This window comes from Dendrobates tinctorius, unplaced genomic scaffold, assembly GCF_039654945.1.
Source record: "Dendrobates tinctorius isolate UK_male_01 unplaced genomic scaffold, ASM3965494v1 ptg000035l, whole genome shotgun sequence".
In the NCBI taxonomy this organism is placed as follows: Eukaryota; Metazoa; Chordata; class Amphibia; order Anura; family Dendrobatidae; genus Dendrobates; species Dendrobates tinctorius.
Genome location: NW_027361703.1, coordinates 27,687,717 through 27,706,148, shown reverse-complemented (window position 1 = coordinate 27,706,148; position 18,432 = coordinate 27,687,717). Strand labels below are relative to the sequence as shown.

The 18,432-nt window shown below is 49.5% G+C and overlaps 1 protein-coding gene across 7 annotated transcripts in view; it reads left to right on the top strand.

Annotated features, from left to right (window-relative positions):
* The window catches only part of ANKRD26 (ankyrin repeat domain containing 26), a 202,187-nt gene that overhangs the window by 12,305 nt on the left and 171,450 nt on the right, over nt 1–18,432 (top strand). For all 7 annotated transcript variants that reach the window (XM_073573361.1, XM_073573365.1, XM_073573364.1 and 4 more), the window contains exon 5: nt 8,552–8,689. In XM_073573361.1, the coding sequence (XP_073429462.1) occupies nt 8,552–8,689 (138 nt within the window). The remainder of the gene's footprint in view (nt 1–8,551; nt 8,690–18,432) is intronic.

Here is an 18,432-nt window from a genome sequence, read left to right as displayed (position 1 = left end):
TCTTTGTTTTTCCACCATATCTTTTTAGACTATAGTTTTGACACATTTTGACCTACAGTTGTGGCCAAAAGTATTGACACCCCTGCAATTTTGTCAGATAATACTCAGTTTCTTCCTGAAAATGATTGCAAACACAAATTCTTTGGTATTATTATCTTCATTTAGTTTGTCTTAAATGATAAAACACAAAAGAGAAAAAAGCAAAACATTGATCATTTCACACAAAACGCCAAAAATGGGCCAGACAAAAGTATTAGCACCCTCAGCCTAATACTTGGTTGCACAACCTTTAGCCAAAATAACTGCGATCAACCGCTTCCGGTAACCTTCAATGAGTTTCTTACAATGCTCTGCTGGAATTTTAGACCATTCTTCTTTGGCAAACTGCTCCAGGTCCCTGATATTAGAAGGGTGTCTTCTCCAAACTGCCATTTTTAGATCTCTCCACAGGTGTTCTATGGGATTCAGGTCTGGACTCATTGCTGGCCACCTTAGAAGTCTCCAGTGCTTTCTCTCAAACCATTTTCTAGTGCTTTTGAAGTGTGTTTTGGGTCTTTGTCCTGCTGGAAGACCCATGACCTCTGAGGGAGACCCAGCTTTCTCACACTGGGCCCTACATTATGCTGCAAAATTTGTTGGTAGTCTTCAGACTTCATAATGCCATGCACACGGTCAAGCAGTCCAGTGCCAGAGGCAGCAAAGCAACCCCAAAACATCAGGGAACCTCCGCCATGTTTGACTGTAGGGACCGTGTTTTTTTTTCTTTGAATGCCTCTTTTTTTCTCCTGTAAACTCTATTTTGATGCCTTTGCCCAAATAGCTCTACTTTTGTCTCATCTGACCAGAGAACATTCTTCCAAAACGTTTTAGGCTTTTTCAGGTAAGTTTTGGCAAACTCCAGCCTGGCTTTTTTATGTCTCGGGGTAAGAAGTGGGGTCTTCCTGGGTCTCCTACCATACAGTCCCTTTTCATTCAGACGTCGACGGATAGTACGGGTTCACACTGTTGTACCCTCGGACTGCAGGGCAGCTTGTACTTGTTTGGATGTTAGTCGAGGTTCTTCATCCAACATCCGCACAATCTTGCGTTGAAATCTCTTGTCAATTTTTCTTACTCTGTCGCCTAATTGGGGGACACAGAACCGTGGGTGTTATGCTGCTGTCCACTAGGAGGCGACACTATGCATAATCTGAAAAAGATTAACTTTGGCTCCTCCTCTGCAGTATACACCCCTGGACGGCGTCAGCCTTCTCCAGTTTTTGCTTAGTGTCGCAAGGAGGCACACCTTTTTTTCTTCCGTTTTTTTCCTTTTTTCGTCCGGAAATACAGATGAAGAAAAGTGGGTCTCCAGCGAGACTCCCGGCATGGCTCCCTCCTCGGTCCCCTATTAGGGGTACCCGGTTGAGGTCGAGGTGGCTATTCCCCATGTCGCTCCCTCCCCAGTCCCTCGGGTCCTGGTTCGAGGTCGAGACCCCCCTCCTTCCCCAACCCCTTTAAGGGGTCTGGGTTGAGGCGAGGATGAAGACCCCCTGACGGTGACAGATGCACCCTCCCTAATCCCCCGCAGGGGGCATTAGGTTGAGACGCCTCAGGTAGGGTCGGAGATCAGGCAGCATTCCGCAGCTTCCAGGGACCCCAGGCCGGCTGAGGGATCCTGTTGGGGCCGGGGGAGGGTGCGGACTGGATGGCACAGCAGAGACAGGGCTTTTCTGCGTCCCTGTCTCTGCAACAGCAGCGGCTCCATAGCGCTTCAGGGGCCCCCCATACAGAAACCGCTACCCCTGCTACCCCCACCGCTATCCAGTCGACCATTCTGGGGGGGTCTGGTACCAATCCGCCCCCCCCGGACTACCGCGCCGCTCTGGAGCCCTCCTGGGCATCAGGCCTCTAATTTAGACCGCGGCTTCGGCCTAGCCGAAGCCGCCGCCTTTTCCCCGCCCTGCGGCCCGCCCCCCGCTGGTGTGTCATAGAAGGGGCGGATTGAGGCAGGGCGCGTTTTTACACAGCCCAGCGCGCCCTTTTCACCTCTCCGCCCCCTCCTCCCTCTCCTCAGAGTCCCGGTGGCCATTTTTTCTGGATGAGATCCAGGAGAGGAGCATCACAGCGGTCTCCGGGGGGCACAGAACTGGGATCTGTCGGCGCTGGACCTAGGGGCACACCGGTGGGGTAAGCTCACAGCAGGGTTCTCATTACTCAGCTGTGAATCTATACTTCCTATAAGGCTCTCTGTGGGTTCCCTCTGCGTAGCCACCCCTGTACGATCCCTTATAGCCAGCCTCTGTGCACTATGCCGGGCTCAAGGAAGAGAACCAGGCAGGAATGTTTCTATGCATTCTGCACAGCCTGCAAAGCCACGCTCCCTTGTGGTAGCACATATCCGCACTGCCGGGACTGCATCCTGAACTCTGGGTCAGAACCCCAGGGAGTCCCTACTGACGCTTCAGTGTCACAGGCCACGCCGGAATGGGCAACTCAGATGTCTCAGTCTATGTCACAGTCCATAGACAACCTAACTGCCACATTGCTGCAAGCTCTGCAGAGTCGGGCCCCGGCTATGGACGGTACACAGCAAACGGACAGCTTGTCTCAGGAACATGCTGCTTCCGACTCTCACAGACTTAAGCGGACCCACAGGTCTCGATCACCTGAGTCGCACTATAGCACAAGGTCGTCCCCCTCCAGGGAGAGACAGCGTCATTCCAGGTCTCCTGGGCAGTCCCCTGCCACAGACAGACAGTGCAATTTACCACAGGGATCCCCCACCACAGAAGACCCCCGCCCCAGGTCGCCCTCCAGGGATCTCCTTAGCGAGGCACAGGATTCGGAGGGCATCTGTGACTCCGACTCAGATAAAGAAACGGTCAGGTCCGTGGTACCTTCTCCCCCTAGCAATACAGCGCTAGTTGAGGACATAATTTCTGCCATTCATCGGGTGCTAAAAATTCCAGAGTCGGCCCCGGAAGTCCCAGAACATAGGATTTGCTTCGAAAGTGTTCAGAAACCACCTAAGGTCTTCCCTAATCACCATGAGTTTGAGAAAATACTTACGAAACAGTTTGCGCAGCCTGAGAAATTCGCTAATCGCAAATATTTGGAAGCGAAGTACCCCTTCCCACAGAGAGACACCAAACAATGGACAGATCCACCTGAAGTGGACCCTCCGGTTTCTAGGCTAGCAGCGCAGACTTTACTCTCTGCCGGATAGCTCAACCCTCAGGGACGCAGCAGACCGGCAAGTAGAACGCATGGCTCGTTCTATTTTCGAAGCGGCAGGCGCCTCTCTGGGCCCTGCGTTTGCTTCAGTTTGGGCAGCCAAGGCCATCCTGGCTTGGGCCAAAAAACTACAAGAGGGTCTTCAGGCTTCAAATCCTGAGCTCTCGGACCAAGCGGTCCAGATAGCAGTGGTAGCAGACTACATGATTCATGCAGCCCTGGATTCCGCCAGAGGTGTAGCGGGAATAGCATCAACGCCATCACGATCCGACGCATCCTCTGGCTGCGAGAATGGAAAGCGGATGCGGCCTCAAAGAAGTCCCTCACGCGACTTCCGTATTTTACTGGAAGACTTTTCGGCGAAAAGTTGGACACCATGATAGCCAATGCCACTGGGGGTAAGAGTACCTCTCTCCCTCAACTAAAACCGAAACGCACGTTCAAACGAAGAAACCAGACGAGATTCCGATCCTTTCGGAATTCCTCGGGCTGGTCCGTTTCGCGCCCAGTGCAAAACCGTAACCGTTCTCCACGCAGAGACAACCCACGGACGCAGCAGCGACCGGACAGGGCTTGGCAGTCGAAAGCAGGCCAAGCGAAACCAAAGGGAGGAAAACCTCAGAACTTCGCTTCATCATGACTCGCGACCTCCGGAAGACACCCCACCAGTAGGCGGCCGACTTTTACTCTTTCAGCAAGTCTGGCTGCCTATTACAGAAGACAAGTGGGTCAGGGAAATAGTGTCTTCCGGATACAAGATAGAGTTCACTTCCGTTCCACCGAACCGGTTCTTCCTATCTATTCCTCCAACACCACCAGAAATGGCTCGTGCTTTCCACCAAGCGGTTTCCTCTCTCCTTCAATCAGGAGTTGTGGTGCCGGTTCCCGCGAACGAGAGATTCCGAGGATTCTACTCAAATTTGTTCGTAGTCCCCAAGAAAGGAGGCGGCGTCCGACCCATACTGGACCTAAAACAGCTCAACAATTACGTACGGGTCCGTCATTTCCGCATGGAGTCCCTCCGGTCCATCATTGCATCCATGGACCAGGGAGAATACCTCGCCTCCATAGACATACAGGATGCGTATCTCCACATACCAATTGCTCCCGCCCACCAAAGGTTTCTCAGGTTCGCGGTCAACCAAAACCACTACCAGTTTGTCGCCCTTCCGTTCGGACTCGCCACGGCTCCAAGAACGTTCACCAAAGTCATGGTGGCCACCATGGACGTCCTGCACTCAAGAGGCATCCTAGTCGTCCCGTACCTGGACGACCTCCTCATCAAGTCTCCCACTTTCAAAGACTGCGAGGTCAGTGTCTCAATCACACTAGACCCTCTGAGTCGCCTGGGATGGCTAGTCAACCTACAGAAATCGTCGACTATCCCAACTCGGACTCTAACATTCCTGGGAATGGTATTCGACACCGCCAGGGGCCTGGTGCTCCTTCCCAAGGACAAGACACTGGCCATCCGTCTGGGAGTTCGCACACTCCTTCGCAGTCCTCCTCGATCTCTCCGGTTTGCCATGAGAGTCCTCGGCAGGATGGCAGCAGCAATAGAGGCAGTGCCATTTGCCCAGTTTCACCTCAGGGTCCTTCAACTAGCCATACTCAGATCTTGGGACAGGAACCCCTTCTCCCTCGACAGGGAGTTCAGGTTGACGTCATCAACCAGGAGGTCCCTGCATTGGTGGCTCAAACCAACCTCGCTTACACGAGGGAAGCCCTTTCTCTCAGGACAATGGAAGATCCTGACTACCGATGCAAGCCTGACAGGCTGGGGGGCGGTGCACCTACATCACAGGGCACAGGGCAAATGGTCACCAAGGGAAGTGACATTGCCCATCAATGTTCTGGAAATCAGGGCCATCCTCTTGGCACTGAGAGCCTTTCATCACTTGCAGCCTCGCACATACGGATACAGTCGGACAATGCCACGGCTGTGGCATACGTGAACCACCAAGGCGGGACCCGCAGCGCCCAGGCGATGAGAGAAGTGGCTCATATCCTCCGCTGGGCGGAAGACACAAGGTCGGTACTTTCTGCAGTACACATTCCGGGTGTAGAAAACTGGGAAGCCGACTTCCTCAGCAGGCAAGGAATGGACTCAGGGGAGTGGTCTCTCCATCCCGAGATTTTTTACCAGATCGGTCAACGCTGGGGAACCCCGGAGGTGGACCTAATGGCATCCCATCTCAATACCAAGGTCCCCAATTTCATGGCCAGGACACACGACCCGCGGTCGCTCGGAGCAGATGACCTGGTCCAGGACTGGTCCCAGTTCCGACTCCTGTACATTTTTCCACCCCTCCCCCTAATCGCCAGGGTCGTGAGGAAGATCAAGCAAGAGGGAGTTCCGACCATCCTCATCGCGCCAGACTGGCCCAGACGTACATGGTACGCCGACATCGTCCAACTTACGGCAGACGCCCCCTGGCGTCTACCCGACCGTCACGACCTTCTGTCTCAAGGTCCGTTCTTCCACCAGAATTCAGGGGCTCTCAATTTGACGGCATGGCCCTTGAAACCTGGATTCTAACCCAGGCAGGTTTTTCACCGGCAGTCATTGCAACTATGATCAGGGCAAGGAAGCCTGCCTCCGCCAAGCTCTATTATCGTACCTGGAGAGCTTTCTTTTCTTGGTGCGAATCTCATGGACAAGTCCCACTCCCTTATTCCCTCCCGAAGGTACTAGGTTTTCTTCAATCGGACCTAGATGCCAAGCTATCCTTAAGTTCGCTTAAGAGTCAGGTGTCGGCGCTTTCAGTCCTTTTTCAAAAGCGCATTGCTATTAAACCGCAAGTAAGGACTTTCATCCAGGGAGTTTCCCTATTGGTTCCTCCCTACAAACGTCCGCTGGATACGTGTGACCTCAATCTGGTCCTGACAGCATTGCAAGCTCCACCCTTCGAACCTCTTAGAGGAGTTCCACTCTCCATTCTATCTCAGAAAGTGGTTTTTCTAGTGGCGATCACCTCGTTACGCAGTGTGTCGGAATTGTCAGCACTTTCCTGCAGACGGCCTTTCCTAGCCTTTCACCAGGACAAGGTGGTTCTCCACACGGTACCGTCCTTCCTTCTGAAGGTTGTGTCCAACTTTCACCTCAATGAGGAGATGTCACTGCCATCCCTTTGCCCGGTTCCGGTTCATAGAGTGGAGAAGGCTCTGCATACGCTTGACCTCGTCAGAGCATTGCGGATTTACGTGTCCAGGACTGCACCTTTCCGGAAGTCTGATTCCCTCTTCATTCTTCCAGAAGGTAGTCGCAAGGGACTGCCGGCTTCCAAGGCTACCCTTGCCAGGTGGATCAAGTCCACCATACATGAGGCCTACCGACTTAATAGTTCCCCTCTTCCGGCCGGTATAACGGCACACTCTACATGAGCAGTAGGGGCCTCCTGGGCCATTCGGCATCAGGCTTCGGCACAACAAGTGTGTAAGGCGGCCACTTGGACTAGCCTACACACGTTTACGAAACACTACAGTGTTCATACCCAGTCCTCAGCGGATGCGAGCCTGGGTAGACTGGTTCTGCAGGCGGCAGTACCACAAGTCTAGGGAACTGTCAACACAATATTCGTCCACTGCTTCCCACCCAGGGACTGCTTTGGGACGTCCCACGGTTCTGTGTCCCCCAATTAGGCGACAGAGTAAAGGAGATTTTTGTGTACTCACCGTAAAATCTCTTTCTCTTAGCCTTTAATTGGGGGACACAGCTCCCACCCTGTTGCCCTTACGGGCCGTTGTTTACTGTTGAGTTCTCATATTGTTCTTTGAGCTCGTACATAGTAGCCTTCTTACAGGCATGGTTATGTTATTTGGTTACGTTCCTCCTTATGCTTTGGCACAAAACTGGAGAAGGCTGATGCCGTCCAGGGGTGTATACTGCAGAGGAGGAGCCAAAGTTAATCTTTTTCAGATTATGCATAGTGTCGCCTCCTAGTGGACAGCAGCATAACACCCACGGTTCTGTGTCCCCCAATTAAAGGCTAAGAGAAAGAGATTTTACGGTGAGTACACAAAAATCTCCTTTTTCCGTCCACATCTAGGGAGGTTAGCCACAGTGCCATGGGCTTTAAACTTCTTGATGACACTGCGCACGGTAGAAACAGGAACATTCAGGTCTTTGGAGATGGACTTGTAGACTTGAGATTGCTCATGCTTCCTCACAATTTGGTTTCTCAAGTCTTCAGACAGCTCTTTTGTCTTCTTTCTTTTCTCCATGCTCAGTGTGGTACACACAAGGACACAGGACAGAGGTTGAGTCAACTTTAATCCATGTCAACTGGCTGCAAGTGTGATTTAGTTATTGCCAACACCTGTTAGGTGCCACAGGTAAGTTACAGGTGCTGTTAATTACATAAATTAGAGAAGCATCACATGATTTTTTGAACAGTGCCAATACTTTTGTCCACCCTCTTTTTTTATGTTTGGTGTGGAATTATATCCAATTTGGCTTTAGGACAATTCTTTTTGTGTTTTTTCATTTAAGACAAATTAAATGAAGATAATAATACCAAAGAATTTGTGTTTGCAATCATTTTCAGGAAGATACTGAGTATAATCTGACAGAATTGCAGGGGTATGAAAACTTTTGGCCACAACTGTATATATACTAATACTTTTAAAGATTTCACTATGTTTAGTTTTCCTAAGTGCTCTGCTTCCGCACATCTACTTGTATGTAATTGTAACCGTTTTTGGAAGAAAAAAAATAATGGGGTGTTTGGCCTTATAGAAATATAAGCAGCCTGTCAGGGAGCGGTGGGAATTTATTGCGGGGGAAGCCATAACATATGTGGCCACAAGTGACCTCCGGGAGCACATTGTCAGATAGCACCACTGCAGAGGCAAGTGCAAAATATGTTCTAGTGTTCTCAGATGAGAAAAGGCAAGTAATCATACTTGTACTTTGCAAAATCCTTCCTTTCATCTCTATGTTGCAACTGTTCCCACCACTAGAGTTGATGCAAATCAGTTCAAGCACCCAGGTCAGCGGTCAGGTCAGGAATGTTTGGATGGGAACCCGAAGAACAAACTCTTGTCTGATGGCATCACCATCTCTGGACAGCATCAAAACGCTATTAACAACTACCGTAAATCTGCAGGTTAATAGTGTTTTGGGATATGACCGATTCCCTTTAAGTCCTCAAGGGCAAGAATTAGCAGAAACTGTTTATTCTTCCCAACATAGGGGTAGTAATCACGGGGCCACTTTATGTTCTCTCATTAGGTCATATAGAAAGGGTTTTTCAAATTGTTCAAATGCAGTAATCCTGTTGTGTTCTCACTGTATCGACTACCAATTATGCTCTTCAAAATTCCATTTTGATTACAGGACCCCTTTAATGATTGCAGCAAGTAATGGCCACATCAGTTTAGTGAAATACCTGCTCCAAAATAATGCTGATAGTTCCTTAAAAGATTTGACTGGTTGGACTGCTGATGATTATGCCGTCAATGATGGCCATCATGCGTAAGTGTGGTTTTTTTTTTTTTTAAATATTATTTCTGTATTTGGAGGCATAGTGTAACGCTGGTGGGTTATATAATGGAATTTTGACAATGGGTTTATTAGTGACTAACACTGACTAGGTCGGACTTTACTGTTGCATTGCTTTCATTTTTCTTCATTAAAGCTCTTCAATATTTACCGTATTATACATATTTTATTAAAGAGTAACTAAACTTTATTTTTTTATGTTCTATGGGTAATTTGAATACATATAATAGGGTTAATTACCCCATTTTGCCTTCATGGAGAAAGTATGTGTTACACCAAGTGCATAGATCCTTCATATCTTGAGTTGCATCATCTCTCAACTATAAATGCAGGAGAAGAGCTCCTGTATTCGCTTCGTGTCTCTGTAACAACGCTCTGAAGGAGAGCAGATCCGGGATTGTGTGTAAGGAAAGCAGACGGCAGTGTGAGGGCATGGTCGCAAGTATGACTGTAGCATATATCCATCCTTATAAGGATGTTTAGAGCAGACCATACTGTGTCACAGTGAGCGTACTCTGCATCTATCCTACATATCGGGGAATACTGTCCCAATTCCTGGAATAGATGTAGAGCTATGAATGTGACATGCTGCCCGCACTCTGCAGCTCTAGTCTCCCGGGTTGTCATGTCATTATATTATGGCAAAAGTTAGGCTGGCTACGCTGCGAGAATAAAGAGCCTTTTGTTTCCAAAACGCTTTTTATTAATACCAGCGTGTTTCTTTGCCGGATTGTCACCTTTCTGAAAGTATAAAATCCAAGTGACTTGTTTGAGAAAGGCGCCTATCCATCACAGAAGCGGTTAGGGTTACATCCCAGCGGGACTCTTTCGTGCAATTACGGTACTTATTGTCTATACATATTTTATGTCCTCTTTGATATTAGTGGATATACAGTCATATGTAAAAGTTTGGGCACCCCTATTAATGTTAACCTTTTTTCTTTATAACAATTTTGGTTTTTGCAACAGCTATTTCAGTTTCATATATCTAATAACTGATGGACTCAGTTATATTTCTGGATTCAAATGAGGTTTATTCTACTAACAGAAAATGTGCAATCTGCATTTAAACAAAATTTGACCGGTGCAAAAGTATGGGCACCCTTATCATTTTCTTGATTTGAACACTCCTAACTACTTTTTACTGACTTCCTGAAGCACTAAATTGGTTTTGTAACCTCATTGAGCTTTGAACTTCATAGCCAGGTATATCAAATCATGAGAAAAGGTATTTAAAGTGGCCACTTGCAAGTAGTTCTCCTATTTGATTCTCCTATGAAGAGTGGCATCATGGGCTCCTCAAAACAACTCTCAAATGATCTGAAAACAAAGATTATTCAACATAGCTTTTCAGGGGAAGGATACAAAAAGTTGTCTCAGAGATTTAACCTGTCAGTTTCCACTGTGAGGAACATAGTAAGGAAATGGAAGAACACAGGTACAGTTCTTGTTAAGCCCAGAAGTGGCAGGCCAAGAAAAATATCAGAAAGGCAGAGAAGAAGAATGGTGAGAACAGTCAAGGACAATCCACAGACCACCTCCAAAGACCTGCAGCAGCATCTTGCTGCAGATGGTGTCACTGTGCATCGGTCAACAATACAGCGCATGCATAACGCCTTTTTGTATGACCAAACAACTCAATCTTTGTTTCATCAGTCCACAGGACCTTCTTCCAAAATGTAACTGGCTTGTCCAAATGTGCTTTTGCATACCTCAGGCGACTCTGTTTGTGGCGTGCTTGCAGAAACGGCTTCTTTCGCATCACTCTCCCATACAGCTTCTCCTTGTGCAAAGTGCGCTGTATTGTTGACCGATGCACAGTGACACCATCTGCAGCAAGATGATGCTGCAGGTCTTTGGAGGTGGTCTGTGGATTGTCCTTGACTGTTCTCACCATTCTTCTTCTCTGCCTTTCTGATATTTACTCTGTCGCCTAATTGGGGGACACAGAACCTTGGGTGTTATGCTGCTGTCCACTAGGAGGCGACACTATGCATAATCTGAAAAAGATTAACTTTGGCTCCTCCTCTGCAGTATACACCCCTAGACGGCGTCAGCCTTCTCCAGTTTTTGCTTAGTGTCGCAAGGAGGCACACCTTTTTTCTTCCGTTTTTTTTTTTTCCTTTTTTCACGGAAATACAGATGAAGAAAAGTGGGTCTCCAGCGAGACTCCCGGCATGGCTCCCTCCTCGGTCCCCTATCAGGGGTACCCGGTTGAGGTTGAGGTGGTTTTTTCCCCATGTCGCTCCCTCCCCAGTCCCTCGGGTCCTGGTTCGAGGTCGAGACCCCCCTCCTTCCCCAACACCCTTAAGGGGTCTGGGTTGAGGTCGAGGCGAGGATGAAGACCCCCTGACGGTGACAGACGCACCCTCCCTAATCCCCCGCAGGGGGTATTAGGTTGAGACGCCTCAGGTAGGGTCGGAGATCAGGCAGCATTCCGCAGCTTCCAGGGACCCCAGGCCGGCTGAGGGATCCTGTGGGGGCCGGGGGAGGGTGCGGACTGGATGGCACAGCAGAAACAGGGCTTTTTCTGCGTCCCTGTCTCTGCAGCAGCAGCGGCTCCATAGCCCTTCAGGGGCCCCCCATACAAAAACCGCTACCCCTGCTACCCCCACCGCTATCCAGTCAACCGTTCTGGGGGGGTCTGGTACAAATCCGCCCCCCCCCCGGACTACCGCGCCGCTCTGGAGCCCTCCTGGGCATCAGGCTTCAAATTTAGACCGCGGCTTCGGCCTAGCTGAAGCCGCCGCCTTTTCCCCGCCCCCCGGCCCGCCCCCCGGATGACCAAAATGACACACTGGAGTGTCATAGAAGGGGCGGATTGAGGCAGAAAGGGCGCGTTTTTACACAGCCCAGCGCGCCCTTTTCAGCTCTCCGCCCCCTCCTCCCTCTCCTCAGAGCCCCGGTGGCCATTTTTTCTGGATGAGATCCAGGAGAGAAGCATCACAGCGGTCTCCGGGGGGCACAGAACTTGGATCTGTCGGCGCTGGACCTAGGGGCACACCGGTGGGGTAAGCTCACAGCTGGGTTCTCATTACTCAGCTGTGAATCTATACTTCCTATAAGGCTTTCTGTGGGTTCCCTCTGCGTAGCCACCCCTGTACGATCCCTTATAGCCAGCCTCTGTGCACTATGCCGGGCTCAAGGAAGAGAACCAGGCAGGAATGTTTCTATGCATTCTGCACAGCCTGCAAAGCCACGCTCCCTAGTGGCAGCACGTATCCGCACTGCCGGGTCTGCATCCAGAACTCTGGGTCAGAACCCCAGGGAGTCCCTACTGACGCTTCAGTGTCACAGGCCACGCCGGAATGGGCAACTCAGATGTCTCAGTCTATGTCACAGTCCATAGACAACCTAACTGCTACATTGCTGCAAGCTCTGCAGAGTCGGACCCCGACTATGGACGGTACACAGCAAACGGACAGCTTGTCTCAGGAACATGCTGCTTCCGACTCTCACAGACGTAAGCGGACTCACAGGTCTCGATCACCTGAGTCGCACTATAGCACAAGGTCGTTCCCCTCTAGGGAGAGACAGCGTCATTCCAGGTCTCCTGGGCAGTCCCCTGCCACAGACAGACAGTGCAATTTACCACAGGGATCCCCCACCACAGAAGACCCCCGCCCCAGGTCGCCCTCCAGGGATCACCTTAGTGAGGCACAGGATTCGGAGGGCATCTGTGACTCCGACTCAGATAAAGAAACGGTCAGGTCCGTGGTACCTTCTCCCCCTAGCAATACAGCGCTAGTTGAGGACATAATTTCTTCTATTCATCGGGTGCTAAAAATTCCAGAGTCGCCCCCGGAAGTCCCAAAACATAGGATTTGCTTCGAAAGTGTTCAAAAACCACCTAAGGTCTTCCATAATCACGATGAGTTTGAGAAAATACTTACCAAACAGTTTGCGCAGCCTGACAAAAAATTCGCTAATCGCAAATATCTGGAAGCGAAGTACCCCTTCCCACAGGAAGACTCCAAACAATGGGCAGATCCACCTGAAGTGGACCCTCCGGTTTCTAGGCTAGCAGCGCAGACTTTACTCTCTCTGCCGGATAGCTCAACCCTCAGGGATGCAGCAGACCGGCAAGTAGAACGCATGGCTCGTTCTATTTTCGAAGCGGCAGGCGCCTCTCTGGGCCCTGCGTTTGCTTCAGTTTGGGCAGCCAAGGCCATCCTAGCTTGGGCCAAAAGACTACAGGAGGGTCTTCAGGCTTCAAATCCTGAACTCTCGGACCAAGCGGTCCAGATGGCAGTGGTAGCAGACTACATGATTCATGCAGCCCTGGATTCCGCCAGAGGTGTAGCGGGAATAGCATCAAACGCCATCACGATCCGACGCATCCTCTGGCTGCGAGAATGGAAAGCGGATGCGGCCTCAAAGAAGTCCCTCACGCGACTTCCGTATTCTACTGGTAGACTTTTCGGCGAAAAGTTGGACACCATGATAGCCAATGCCACCGGGGGTAAGAGTACCTCTCTCCCTCAACTAAAACCGAAACGCACGTTCAAATGAAGAAACCAGACGCGATTCCGATCCTTTCGGAATTCCTCGGGCTGGTCCGTTTCGCGCCCAGTGCAAAACCGCAACCGTTCTCCATGCAGAGACAACCCACGGACGCAGCAGCGACCGGACAGGGCTTGGCAGTCGAAAGCAGGCCAAGCGAAACCCAAGGGAGGAAAACCTCAGAACTTCACTTCATCATGACTCGAGACCTCCGGAAGACACCCCACCAGTAGGCGGCCGACTTTTACTCTTTCAGCAAGTCTGGCTGCCTATTACAGAAGACAGGTGGGTCAGGGAAATAGTGTCTTCCGGATACAAGATAGAGTTCACTTCCGTTCCACCGAACTGGTTCTTCCTTTCTGTTCCTCCAACACCACCAGAAAAGGCTCGTGTCTTCCACCAAGCGGTTTCCTCTCTCCTTCAATCAGGAGTTGTGGTGCCGGTTCCCGCGAACGAGAGATTCCGAGGATTCTACTCAAATTTGTTTGTAGTCCCCAAGAAAGGAGGCGGCGTCCGACCCATACTGGACCTAAAACAGCTCAACAATTACGTACGGGTCCGTCATTTCCGCATGGAGTCCCTCCGGTCCATCGTTGCATCCATGGAGCAGGGAGAATTCCTCGCCTCCATAGACATACAGGATGCGTATCTCCACATACCAATTGCTCCCGCCCACCAAAGGTTTCTCAGGTTCGCGGTCAACCAAAACCACTACCAGTTTGTCGCCCTTCCGTTCGGACTCGCCACGACTCCAAGAACGTTCACCAAAGTCATGGCGGCCACCATGGACGTCCTGCACTCAAGAGGCATTCTAGTCGTCCCGTACCTGGACGACCTCCTCGTCAAGTCTCCCACTTTCAAAGACTGCGAGGTCAGTGTCTCAATCACTCTAGACACTGAGTCGCCTGGGATGGCTAGTCAACCTACAGAAATCGTCGACCATCCCAACTCGGACTCTAACATTCCTGGGAATGGTATTCGACACCACCAGGGGCCTGGTGCTCCTTCCCAAGGACAAGACACTGGCCATCCGTCTGGGAGTTCGCACACTCCTTCGCAGTCCTCCTCGATCTCTCCGGTTTGCCATGAGAATCCTCGGCAGGATGGCAGCAGCAATAGAGGCAGTGCCATTTGCCCAGTTTCACCTCAGGGTCCTTCAGCTAGCCATACTCAGATCTTGGGACAGGAACTCCTTCTCCCTCGACAGGGAGTTCAGGTTGACGTCATCGACCAGGAGGTCCCTGCACTGGTGGCTCAAACCAACCTCGCTTACACAAGGGAAGCCATTCCTCTCAGGACAATGGAAGATCCTGACTACCGATGCAAGCCTGACAGGCTGGGGGGCGGTACACCTACATCACAGGGCACAGGGCAAGTGGTCACCGAAGGAAGTGACATTGCCCATCAATGTTCTGGAAATCAGGGCCATTCTCTTGGCACTGAGAGCCTTTCATCACTTGCTTGCAGCCTCGCACATACGGATACAGTCGGACAATGCCACGGCTGTGGCATACGTGAATCACCAAGGCGGGACCCGCAGCGCCCAGGCGATGAGAGAAGTGGCTCATATCCTCCGCTGGGCGGAAGACACAAGGTCGGTACTTTCTGCTGTACACATTCCGGGTGTAGAAAACTGGGAAGCCGACTTCCTCAGCAGGCAAGGAATGGACTCGGGGGAGTGGTCTCTCCATCCCGAGATTTTTTACCAGATCTGTCAACGATGGGGAACCCCGGATGTGGACCTAATGGCATCCCATCTCAATGCCAAGGTTCCCAATTTCATGGCCAGGACACACGACCCGCGGTCGCTCGGAGCGGATGCCCTGGTCCAGGACTGGTCCCAGTTCCGACTCCTGTACATTTTTCCACCCCTCCCCCTAATAGCCAGGGTCGTGAGGAAGGTCAAGCAAGAGGGAGTTCCAACCATCCTCATCGCGCCAGACTGGCCCAGACGTACATGGTACGCCGACATCGTCCAACTTACGGCGTCTACCCGACCGCCACGACCTTCTGTCTCAAGGTCCGTTCTTCCACCAGAATTCAGGGGCCCTCAATTTGACGGCATGGCCCTTGAAACCTGGATTCTAACCCAGGCAGGTTTTTCACCGGCAGTCATTGCAACTATGATCAGGGCAAGGAAGCCTGCCTCTGCCAAGCTCTATTATCGTACCTGGAGAGCCTTCTTTTCTTGGTGCGAATCTCATGGACAAGTCCCACTCCCTTATTACCTCCCGAAGGTACTAGGTTTTCTTCAATCGGGCCTAGATGCCAAGCTATCCTTAAGTTCGCTTAAGAGTCAGGTGTCGGCGCTTTCAGTCCTTTTTCAAAAGCGCATTGCTATTAAACCGCAAGTAAGGACTTTCATCCAGGGAGTTTCCCGATTGGTTCCTCCCTACAAACGTCCGATGGATACGTGGGACCTCAATCTGGTCCTGACAGCATTGCAAGCTCCACCCTTCGAACCTCTTAGAGAAGTTCCACTCTCCATTCTGTCTCAGAAAGTGGTTTTTCTAGTGGCTATCACCTCGTTACGCAGAGTGTCGGAATTGTCAGCACTTTCCTGCAGACGACCTTTCCTAGCCTTTCACCAGGACAAGGTGGTTCTCCGCACGGTACCATCCTTCCTTCCGAAGGTTGTGTCCAACTTTCACCTTAACGAAGAGATTTCACTGCCTTCCCTTTGCCCGGTTCCGGTACATAGAGTGGAGAAGGCTCTGCATACGCTTGACCTAGTCAGGGCATTGCGGATTTACGTGTCCAGGACTGCACCTTTCCGGAAATCCGATTCCCTCTTCATTCTTACGGAAGGTAGTCGCAAGGGGTTGCCGGCTTCCAAGGCTACCCTTGCCAGGTGGATCAAGTCCACCATACATGAGGCCTACCGACTTAACAGTTCCCCTCTTCCGGCCGGTATCACGGCACACTCTACACGGGCAGTAGGGGCCTCCTGGGCCATTCGGCATCAGGCTTCGGCACAACAAGTGTGCAAGGCGGCCACTTGGACTAGCCTACACACGTTTACGAAACACTACAGTGTTCATACCCAGTCCTCAGCGCATGCGAGCCTGGGTAGACTGGTTCTGCAGGCGGCAGTACCCCAAGTCTAGGGGACTGTCAGCACAATATTCGTCCACTGCTTCCCACCCAGGGACTGCTTTGGGACGTCCCAAGGTTCTGTGTCCCCCAATTAGGCGACAGAGTAAAGGAGATTTTTGTGTACTCACCGTAAAATCTCTTTCTCTTAGCCTTTAATTGGGGGACACAGCTCCCACCCTGTTGCCCTTACGGGCCGTTGTTTCCTGTTGAGTTCTCATATTGTTCTTGAGCTCGTACATAGTAGCCTTCTTACAGGCATGGTTATGTTATTTCGTTACGTTCCTCCTTATGCTTTGGCACAAAACTGGAGAAGGCTGACGCCGTCTAGGGGTGTATACTGCAGAGGAGGAGCCAAAGTTAATCTTTTTCAGATTATGCATAGTGTCGCCTCCTAGTGGACAGCAGCATAACACCCAAGGTTCTGTGTCCCCCAATTAAAGGCTAAGAGAAAGAGATTTTACGGTGAGTACACAAAAATCTCCTTTTTCTTGGCCTGCCACTTCTGGGCTTAACAAGAACTGTACCTGTGTTCTTCCATTTCCTTACTATGTTCCTCACAGTGGAAACTGACAGGTTAAATCTCTGAGACAACTTTTTGTATCCTTCCCCTGAAAAGCTATGTTGAATAATCTTTGTTTTCAGATCATTTGAGAGTTGTTTTGAGGAGCCCATGATGCCACTCTTCATAGGAGAGTCAAAGCAGGAGAACTACTTGCAAGTGGCCACTTTAAATACCTTTTCTCATGATTCGATACACCTGGCTATGAAGTTCAAAGCTCAATGAGGTTACAAAACCAATTTAGTGCTTCAGGAAGTCAGTAAAAAGTAGCTAGGAGTGTTCAAATCAAGAAAATGATAAGGGTGCCCATACTTTTGCACCCGTCAAATTTTGTTTAAATGCAGATTGCACATTTTCTGTTAGTACAATAAACCTCATTTGAATCCAGAAATATAACTGAGTCTTATCAGTTATTAGATATATGAAACTGAAATACCTGTTGCAAAAACAAAAATTGTTATAAAGAAAAAAGGTTAACATTAATAGGGGTGCCCAAACTTTTACATATGACTGTATGTATGTGTGTGTATATACAGGGGTTGGACAAAATAATGGAAACACCTGGAAACATCAACAAAAGTTAGTTTAATATGGTGTAGGTCCACCTTTTGCGGCGATTACAGCCTCAATTCTCCGAGGTATGGATTCATACAAGATGTGAATGGTTTCCAAAGGAATTTTACCCATTCTTCAGTTAAAACACCCTCCAGTTCTTTGAGCGACGATGGCGGCGGAAATCGACGTCTAACTTGAATCTCTAAAATCGGCCATAAATGCTCAATAATGTTGAGATCTGGGGACTGTGGGGGACAGATGAGATGCTCAACTTCATTAGAATGTTCCTCGTGCCATGCTTTAACCTCTTAAGCCCCAAGGGTGGTTTGCACGTTCATAACCAGGCCAATTTTTACAATTCTGACCACTGTCCCTTTGAGGTAATAACTCTGAAACGCTTCCATGGATCCCAGTGATTCTGACATTGTTTTCTCGTGACATATTGTACTTCATGTTAGTAGTAAAATTTCATTCAAATAACTTGCGTTTATTTTTGAAAAAAAAACGGAAATTTGGCGAAAATTTCGCAATTTTCCAACTTTGAATTTTTATGCCCTTAAATCACAGAGATACGGCACACAAATATCTTTTTAAGTAACATTTCCCACATGTTTACTTTACATCAGCACAATTTTGGAACCAAAATTTTTTTTTTGTTATGAAGTTATAAGGGTTAAAAATTGACCAGCGATTTCTCATTTTTGCAACACCATTTTATTTTTACCGACCACATCACATTTGAAGCCACTTTGAGGGGTCTATATGATAGAAAATACCCAAAAGTAACACCATTCTAAAAACTGCACCCCTTTAGGTGCTCAAAACCACATTCAAGAAGTTTATTAACCCTTTAGGTGCGTCACAGGAATTTTGTGAATATTTAACTTTTTTTCACAAAAAAAATACTTCACGTTCAATTTTTTTTTTTTTTTTTTTACCAAGGGTAACAGGAGAAATTGGACTGGAAAAGTTATTGTGCAATTTGTCCTGAGTACGCTGATAC